Source organism: Lethenteron reissneri, chromosome 17, assembly GCF_015708825.2.
Source record: "Lethenteron reissneri isolate LAM-NWPU_2019-01 chromosome 17, ASM1570882v1, whole genome shotgun sequence".
In the NCBI taxonomy this organism is placed as follows: Eukaryota; Metazoa; Chordata; class Hyperoartia; order Petromyzontiformes; family Petromyzontidae; genus Lethenteron; species Lethenteron reissneri.
Window position 1 is genome coordinate 9,684,702 of NC_083795.1, and position 10,094 is coordinate 9,694,795.

The 10,094-nt window shown below is 45.0% G+C and overlaps 1 protein-coding gene across 1 annotated transcript; it reads left to right on the forward strand.

The window, feature by feature from the left end:
• The first annotated feature begins 1,354 nt into the window (after positions 1-1,354).
• On the forward strand, positions 1,355-9,438 carry NANOS1 (nanos C2HC-type zinc finger 1). Its single transcript, XM_061553088.1, has 2 exons — positions 1,355-2,306; positions 5,335-9,438. The coding sequence occupies exons 1-2, from the start codon at positions 1,641-1,643 to the stop codon at positions 5,677-5,679; spliced, it is 1,011 nt and encodes a 336-aa protein (XP_061409072.1). The 5' UTR covers positions 1,355-1,640; the 3' UTR covers positions 5,680-9,438.
• Positions 9,439-10,094: the final 656 nt, after the last annotated feature.

Below are 10,094 nucleotides of genomic sequence, written 5' to 3' on the forward strand. Positions count from 1 at the left end.
GAGTAGTGTTCGTGAGTAGTGAGTAGTGTGCGTGAGTAGTGAGTAGTGTGCGTGAGTAGTGTGAGTTGAGTAGTGTGCGTGAGTAGTGTGAGTTGAGTAGTGTGCGTGAGTAGTGTGCGTGAGTAGTGAGTAGTGTGCGTGAGTAGTGTGAGTTGAGTAGTGTGCGTGAGTAGTGAGTAGTGTGCGTGAGTAGTGTGAGTTGAGTAGTGTGCGTGAGTAGTGTGCGTGAGTAGTGTGCGTGAGTAGTGAGTAGTGTGCGTGAGTAGTGAGTAGTGTGCGTGAGTAGTGTGAGTTGAGTAATGTGCGTGAGTAGTGTGCGTGAGTAGTGAGTAGTGTGCGTGAGTAGTGAGTAGTGTGCGTGAGTAGTGAGTAGTGCGTGAGTAGTGAGTAGTGTGCGTGAGTAGTGTGCGTGAGTAGTGTGGGGTGTGCGTGAGTAGTGAGTAGTGTGAGTAGAGAGTAGTGCGTGAGTAGTGAGTAGTGTGCGTGAGTAGTGTGCGTGAGTAGAGTTCGTGAGTAGTGTGGGGTGTGCGTGAGTAGTGAGTAGTGTGAGTAGAGAGTAGTGCGTGAGTAGTGAGTAGTGTGCGTGAGTAGTGTGCGTGAGTAGTGTGCGTGAGTAGAGTGGGGTGTGCGTGAGTAGTGAGTAGTGTGCGTGAGTAGAGTAGTGTGTAGTGTGCGTGAGTAGTGTGCGTGAGTTGAGTAGTGTGCGTGAGTAGTGAGTAGTGTGCGTGAGTAGTGTGCGTGAGTAGTGAGTAGTGTGCGTGAGTAGTGTGGGGTGTGCGTGAGTAGTGAGTAGTGTGCGTGAGTAGTGTGGGGTGTGCGTGAGTAGTGAGTTGAGTAGTGTGAGTGAGTAGTGAGTAGTGTGCGTGAGTAGTGAGTAGTGTGCGTGAGTAGAGTGGGGTGTGCGTGAGTAGTGAGTTGAGTAGTGTGAGTGAGTAGTGAGTAGTGTGCGTGAGTAGAGTGGGGTGTGCGTGAGTAGTGAGTAGTGTGCGTGAGTAGTGAGTTGAGTAGTGTGCGTGAGTAGTGAGCGTGAGTAGTGTGAGTGAGTAGTGAGTAGTGTGCGTGAGTGAGTAGTGTGAGTGAGTAGTGAGTAGTGTGCGTGAGTAGTGAGTAGTGTGCGTGAGTAGTGAGTTGAGTAGTGTGCGTGAGTAGTGAGTAGTGTGCGTGAGTAGTGAGTAGTGAGTCGTGTGCGGGGTGCGCGTGTCACGCGGAGTAACCAAGGCGCGCCTCCCGTTGACATCAGCGCACTGGGAGCGCGCGGCGCGCACCAATGGAAGCGGGGAGAGGAGCGGGCATCCTTCTTCGCCTGCGAGCTCCCGCCCACCGCCCCCGAACACAACCATAAAAGCGTGCGCCTCGCCTCCCTCGCATGCAATAAAGAGCAGACATTTCCAGCGCGTTGTGCGACATGGAAAAGCCGAATCAACAATAAACGCGAGAGAGAGAGAGAGCGAGCGAGAGAACCTGTTGAGAGGTGTCCACCGACTGCCATCTTCTTCGTTTTTTCCTCGTCGTCGTCGTCATCATCATTGTTGTCATTTGCAATCAACATCAACGCCGTCAATCACATTCGTGGCCACGTCCACGCGCAAAACGAGATTTAGTCAATCCCGCGCCGTGAAAAAATTAGTGCGACCACTTAAATGCACGCCAATATGGACTATTTAAATTGCAATTACCTACGCGAGTCGTACGAGCACACCTTCAACTCGTGGAACGACTACCTGGGACTCAGCACGCTGGTCACCAAGAAGGAGAAGGTGGTGGCGACACCGGAGCCAGCCCCGCCGTCCATCTGCGAGGCTCTTCGAGCCACCCTGGGGCTCGACCTCCCTGCCAGCTCCCCGCTGCCCGTCGCCGCAGTCATCGGCGCGGGGCACCACGGCGCCTCGTACCCGCCGCCGCCGCACGAGCGTCGCGGGGCCCCCATCGCCATGCGCGGCTCCCCGCTGGGTTTGAGCGCCCTGGGACCCCCGAGCTCGGGGCTGGAGCTGCCACCCCACCGCGGCGCCGACTCGGACAGCCTGGGCAGCAGCTGCTATTCCGAATCTCCGCCGCACTCGAGTCCCCGCGAGGAGCTGGAGGAAGGAGGGGTCAGCGAGGACAGGGTCGCCTTCATGGCTGAGCTCGAGGAGAGATTCTCGGTGCTGAGCCTCTTTGGCGGCGCTGGTGGTGGAGGAGGTGGAGGAGGTGGTGGTGGTGGAGGAGGACGGATCGGAACCATAGGGGACCAGGATCCTTGGTTTGTCGACTCGGAACCCGAATCGTTCCCGTCGCCCTTCTTCGAAGCGGAGCGGAGGAACCGAAAGGTAAACATGTCGTGCGTGCGCGATTGCGTGCAGTAAACAACATGCGCACATGCACACATTAAAGCCTGGGCTGCCATAGCCGCGGGGTTGAGGATGTGCATGGCGCGCAGTGTGATCATCAATGATCTATACAGCACATCTCATTGTCTTCAATATTCTCGTAACGTCATTCAGTCTGTTCCGCACGCACACGAGTTGCGCGTTGTGTGTTTCCACGGCGGAATTCATCAATGCTCTCGTCATCCGTTCGAATGCGCCTTCCCGGCTAGAGGAATTGTTGACGATTGGGATTTGCTCGGCAGCGTCTTCATGGACATGAAACGCGTGTCGTGTTTCGGGACGAGGGCGATGCGAAAGAGACGATTGCGTTTTGTGGAGCGTTTGAAGGAAGAAGGCAAGCGGAGCGCTCCTTTGTGTGGCGCACTTGCCTAATAGGCACCACCGCCTCCCCCCATTGTCTCTTCCTTCACGAAATGACGACGCTTACTTAGTGATGATTTATGTCAATGGAGCAAACGATAAGTTAATCCACCGCAGATTTAGTTTTTTTTTGGGAGACGGGGGAATTATTTAAAACAATTACACCTCGGCACGGACACTCATCAATGAGGCTGTGATAATTAATTGAGGCAGGACAAACGCAGTTTTTAAAGCCATCTTTTGTTGGGTCGCGTGAACAGGTGTTTGCATTCCGTGCGCAAATTAGCACGGGTAACCAATTAGACAATGGAGGTTGTAACCCGTATGATGCCTGCTGCGTTGACATAAAGTTATTTTTGTTGTTTTTAATCCAAGCGCAATTACGTGTCTTTGATGAGCACGGAATATTTCCCTGTAATTGTCTGCACCGGGTTTTTTTTTGTTTCCATTACGTAAACATTGGCAGCTGCGAACTCTTCCGGCCATTGAAATGCCTGCTATGCGGCAGGGCAAGCTCGACTACACATTTGACATTTTGTCGAGACTGTTGAATGTGTTGTGGCATGCCTCAAGCGTGTCTAATATGACTGGGTGCTAATTATCTCGGTGCGACGCAATCCTTGATACGTACACGAGCCAGGGTGGTGAAGTATGGTCAAGTAACCCCCATGACCCCGCACTGAATGAGGTCTTGATTCAGCAGTGGATTGCACAATATGTTTGTGCATGTTGGTAGGCGACAGAATCCAGTTAAGGTTTAGAATATTAAAAAAAAATCCAGTGATCCAATACCTCGTGCTGTATTTGGTATAACTTTTATGCAGTTGCTTGTTGGCATGGTTGTTAGGCGATTTTAATTCGTAACTCATGTTTGAGCATGCACATACGGCACTCGATTGTGTCTGGGTGAACCGGTGATGTCACCGTTACTGTCGATCCATTTCGCAGCCAGTTTCACTCCGTGAACCACGAAGCGCTTTTGTGCTGCGTAGTGGCGATGTCGTGTGGTGGTGGTGGTAGTGGTGGTGATGTCGTGTGGTGGTGGTGGTGATGGTAGTGGTGGTGATGTCGTGTAGTGGTGATAGTGATGATGTCGTATAGTGGTGATGCCGTGTGCAAGTTGCGTGCTGCGTACGCGAGAACGATGAACGTTACGGGTCACGTAGGCATGGGCTAACCAGCACTCGCATTGTTAAGTGGGGCATTCATTCCTATTGTGAAGCCACTGCTGTATTGAACGCCACACCACGCCATGTCGGTTGTTTGGTGAAGAGGGATGGCGGGAGACGTATCCATATGTTATAATTCGTTACTGAAATTAGCCGTGATCGGGAATCGATATTTTATAGCCCAGTTCATATAATTCAGTGTGCTATAAGGGCGCTTTATACAATTAAATGATTATATTGTTAACCACTTCGACACCCTGTAGGGGGTAAATTAGGTGCGTATTAAATAACACCACCTCTTCCATGCCATGTTAAAATGCGGTTCAAACATAGACCTTTTTAACACGGTGTTTTCCATACTTTGTCTATTTTCATCGCTACAATTCTAACGTCGCTACATATAAATAATAACAATAATATAACTGGGAAACACGCCCAACATCATGTCAGAAGTTTCTCGAAACGTCGGACACGGCTTAATTTAAATATCTGCCAGGCCCCCCTCCCAACCCCTTCCGTGCGCGCCTGGGAAGGCGGGGGAGGGGTGAATGTATTCCGGAGCTCAGCTGCGGACATCTGCGGCTGCATTTCTGAAATTAATCCTTGGTCCATACTCTTTTAAGTTTTTTTTGGTAAAGTCACGTAGGTAAAAAAATTATAAAATAATAACTAAATTAAATCACGACGTCTCGGAGGCAACACAAGTCTCCTTGGTCGCAAATAATTCCAAACAGCACGCTGCGCAACCCAAAGCCACGTGCATCATAGGACAGTGGTTCTTAACCTGCAGCCTGCAACCACGTTGGTTCTCAGGGCATCTCGTGACAGCACAAACGCAGAAACAAAACGTTTATGCAGCGCAGAAGTACAACTCGACAACATTTACTACGATAATGATGAACCAGCCCCTCACAATAATAATCATGAACAGGTGACGTCCTCCACATGTAGCACCCCCCCCTCATTAATAATCATGAGCAGGTGACGTCACTCCACATCGAACAGCCCCCCACATTAATAATCATGAAGAGGTGACGTCTTCCCAATGGACACCCCCCCCCAACATTAATAATAATTAGCGGCTGACGTCACTCCACATGGGGGGGCTCCCCCCCCCTCCTCGGTGTCAACTGACAACCCTCACTACAAAGGCAGAACCCTCACGTCACGCGATCTCAGTAACGCTGTTGAGACATCGAAGTAAAAAGGACGTCACGATGAACAAGGGATTATAACCTTTATAAATGAAATAAGTCTCTGTCACCGCGCCCTTACAAATTGCACACGAATCGATGCAATGAATATCACGTCGCGGTCTGCTTTTCGCTTGCAAGCTCCAGATTTACTGCAATACACCCGTCGTCCTTGGACGGGCAAAAGGCTAGTTATTAATATTATCGTCGTGGATGGCCGTCTTCCCACCCCCTTCCCACCCGCAGGTCCGTGGTAAATGCGCGGAGCCGCCACGCGTGTGCGTCTTCTGCCGCAACAACGGCGAGGCGGAGGCGGTGTACGCGGGCCACGTGCTCAAGGCGCCCGACGGCCGCGTGCTGTGCCCGCGCCTGCGCGCCTACACGTGCCCGCTGTGCGGCGTGAACGGCGACCGGGCTCACACCATCAAGTATTGCCCCCTGTCCCGGGACGCTCGTGGGGACCCGCCACCACCACGCAAGCTGCGCGCAGCTGCGGCTGCTGCGGCTGCGGCGGCTGCTGCCGCTGCCGCTGTGACGGCGACCCCAACCGCCGGAGCCCCAGCACTGCAAGCGAGGCGCAGGATTATCTGATGGGGATTGGGTCATGATGATGACCAGTGATGGTTTGGGTGGGTTTGATGATTGGTGGTGGTAGCGTAATGATGATGTTCTGTGACGACGACGACGATGACAGCGATGACAGTGATGACCACGATAACGAGTACAAATTATGGGGATTTGATACGAAAAAAAGTAGAAATTTAATTTTCGTGGAAATTAATTAACCCAAATGCAGCGGCAAATACTTCCCGGTAATTATCCAGTCCCCGTCCATCCACCCCACACCCATCGAAGTCCTGGTACGCTGCATAATATTGTTGTTTTAATTTGTAAAAAAAATATATAATACTTACACTAATGTTGACTGTGGATGCCACCACATCAAATATGGAAGGCAGTTAATATCTGCCACGTGGAAACTGCATTCGCGTTTTGTGAAGGGCGTGAATGGGGGAGCTAGAGAAATCACTTCACGAGTTGCCGTGCGAACATGGACCAACATGTGCCTAGTTCTGGAGTGTTTTGCCACTGATCCTAACGCAGTAGGTCTATTCATATTATTATTGGTACAATCTTGTCCTTCTTTCAGAGGGACTGATTAATGTGCAGTATATCTCCAAAGGAGTACTTGGTGCATTTCATTATGGCTATTTAACAGTCGCTTAATTTGGTTGTGGTATTTGGTTAATCATAGGCTCTGGCTGGGCATTGTGTTTGCCGTTGTTTCATACACTATCATATTATTTTCAGTTCTGCATTTTTTTATATCAGCTACTTTTTCATTTCTCGTGATCAAACGATTTTGGACAAAGCACTAAATTGACAGTACTGCTGGTCATATTTCAACTTAATTTCTCATTTTCATTTTACCTTATGCTGAAACGCAAACATTGTACATTAATCACATTTAAGCAATACATACTCACCAATGTATTAACATTATTTTGTGTGCTTTAATATACAACTTTATTAAACAAGTACCATGGTTGTGAAGCAAGGATCCTCATGACAGAGAGAAACGCATGTTCAATTGGTACACTGGGTAGGAAAGATTGAGTATCCCTGTCAATCTTCGTGTCAAGGCTCGGTGGAAGGGATAGCCCTTTCACCTGAGGGAATAAAACATTTCAGAGCTCATTTCGAGGCCCACTGATTGCCCTCGTTTAAAATGGCACTTTCCCACAAATTAAACAGGGGCCAATGCACGTTGAAAAAAAAGTATTGTTAAATGGATATGACACACACGTTTAAACTATAGTTGGGTCAATGACTGTTCCATTTGAAAAAGTTGCACTTTGCCCAAGCAAAGGTAGGTCTCCATTATCCCACACTCCAATTTTCTGCACGTTTGGACATATCTTGTGGGAAAAAAACGAATCAGCTGGTTAAGCAATTTCTATATTCCATCTCAGCATGGTTTCAAGTATCAGGCATAGCATAATACAGTTTTTTCTTACCATGTTCTCTTCACATTCAGTCAAATATCATGAGTTGTGCAACCTTAATTGGTAGAGGTGGATCGGGGTGGGGCCTGGAGGGTGATTTCACTCACTGCTTGAAATCTTGTTTCTGCCCTTGTCCCCTGTCCCCTAATACCAACCAAAAAGCCCCATGTGTCTGCCCCTTATTTTGTATCTTGCTGGCACTTATTCAAAACATTCCAACTCCAAAACTAGGTAAAACAAAGTCAATTTCAGACACAAGTCAATATTTGACGCATTTTATTAGATGCCAATTCGATTGGATAACTACTAGAAATTCAGTGTTTATATGTAAAGGGCATTACACAACATTTGTTCTCCTAAAAGGGAACATTTTGTGTTCAAAATGGTCAATAACAGGGGAATTACTCTTGCTGCTTTATATACATTATAGTCACGGAAGTAGTCACAATACAATTGTCTCCTAAATATATTGTTGATTACTGAACAAACGTCATCTACTTTAAAGTTATGAGATGTAATTGTGCTGTTAGAATTAAGGTCACAAAAGACCACACACTGCACTTGACAATTAAATGGAAATTACAATTCAGAAATAGCGCTTAAAAGCATTGTCTGATCAATATGGAATAATTGTAGAATGTTTTATTTAATTCTGAACACTTTTTAAATTAGAACCTTAAATGATGTAGGGTTATTTCTCTGATTTATAACGGTTGTAAATTTCTTTAGCTTCTTCATTTCCCCTAGTACGCATAGCCTCCATGTTGCACAATTCCTATTAAAATCAGCCAATGAAAATTTAATTATGGCACATTAAAAGTGCTGGTGATGTTTTTTTGTATTCCTGGCCTGGATAAGTATTCTGCAGTAGTTACACCTTGATGTACCTTGTACTATATGTAATAGTAATATTTGCTGTTTGAAAACTGTTTTACATATATGGCCCGCCAGAAGGGACTGTTGTGTTAAGCTGCCCTTGTATTTGTTTAATACTAATTCCTGGATTTCTTGGTGCGTTACACTTTTAAACTTCATACGTTATGCATTTTAATGAATTTTGTGCTGTATCACGTTTGCTACTGAAGAATTTGGGTTTAACTATACCATTAATATGCCAATAGAATGTACCTTATTTTGCCACAATCTAAAATGCTCCGTTTGTAAAATATAATTTTACAATGTTTTTAACTTAAAGTGTTTAGTGATCAAACAAATTTGCGTAGTATTTTGTGGGGTGCTTATAATTTAACCTGCATAAAACCCCCAGTATTACATATGAAAGGGAAACAAATATTTACTGTTATCAATTTATTTTCTGAATATTACACAAGGTCTGCATTTAAATTACAAAAAAATTGTTCCAAATATTGCATAGAAGTAAAATTGAAAGTACATTAAAAGAAAAAAATAACCTTTTATATATAGCATTTATATATTGGAAAATTTACATTTTAATGACCTACACCTTTCAAGCACTGTTTAATTTAAAACAAATGTACCCATGTAGCTGGTGTCTAAAAAAATTAAAGTGTATTTTTGCTAAAGTACATTGGTACGTTTGCAAACTTGAACAAGGCTGTAAATGGCCTTGTGTTTAGATTTATGTACGATCTTAAGTCCCTGAAGCACTATGGTTTCAGTGTCGCGCAATAGGCATTACAAGCCCTGCTACAAATGGGACCCAGTGTAACCCCGTTGCCTGAAGCCACAAATTCCCCAGTGAGTTCAGCACTGTATATGAAATTGTATGCTTTTTCCAATGAATGTAGCAATTTTTGTTTACTGTATTTTTGTTATTGACCAAAGAATATATGATATAAATGGTGTATTTTGAAATATTTTCATCAATATTGGAGGTTTGTAAAGGCCTTCTATGCTGGTGCAAATGATCAGAATATTTTATTAATAAATAAAAAATAGATTTCATTGACTGATTACTGTTACACTGCCTTTACGGAAGCTTTTTATAGGTTTTTGATGTTTTTGTATGTGATGATTTGTAGCTGTAATTTAAATGTTAAAATGCATAATACTAAAGTAGCCTAAATGACAATGTAAATATTTCAAATACTGAATGGAATTTAAAAAAATGTATCTATTTGCTGTTTATATTTGAGTTTATTGATCGGTCCATGTTGATTTATTGGTATTGCAGTAATTAACAAAAGTAAAAGTGTGTTTTTGATTTCAATTGTAAATCGCACATTTGAGGTATTGCCAGTGCTTTGAGTAAAAGAATTTAGACTGCGGCGCAGAATGTGAAATACCTTATACCGGCATCTTGTATGACGATGAAGTACTAAAAAGTACATATACACTTTGCTTAATAAACATGTTTATACAACGTAAGTGTGACTTATTTAATGGATGTTGAGTAAACTACGCGTAATTTTAGGTGGGTAGATATTTTCTCGGAATTGTAATCTCAAATATTTCTGGGGTATTTGTCGATGCTTGGCACACAAGTGCAAGGCCAGCCTATCCCATTTGTCCACAGAAATGTGTAACTTTCAGATGTCGCTTGAGTACATCCGCCAAGCTGTAGCACCCTGTCCTCCATGGCATTTTCCTTGGGACAGCTCTCCATACAAGACTGCTTTCAGCAGTGTCATGCATTTGAACATGCCAGCCCACCTTCGCCGAATGGCAGCAAGGATGGCTTCGATACTTGGCACAACTCAATGCTTCCCATCTCAAATAATGTAGTTTAACTCGAGCACTACATGAATTTAAAGAAGTTAAACAGAAGGCCCTTTTAAAGTGATGAATGTAATGTTGTTTATTGGACATTGCATGTTTACAGTGAAAATAATTATCCATACAACGTATCATTTAAAGTCATGGTATATTAGTTGTGCATGTGCACCACTGCAAATGCTCATGTTTTGCTTTATGCAATTTGCCAGCTGTGATGTACTCTAAAAAAGTTACTCCTAAATTGTTTAAGCAAATCACAATCTTCAAGGTAACTAAATGAAAGTCGTGTATCTAATGAACTTC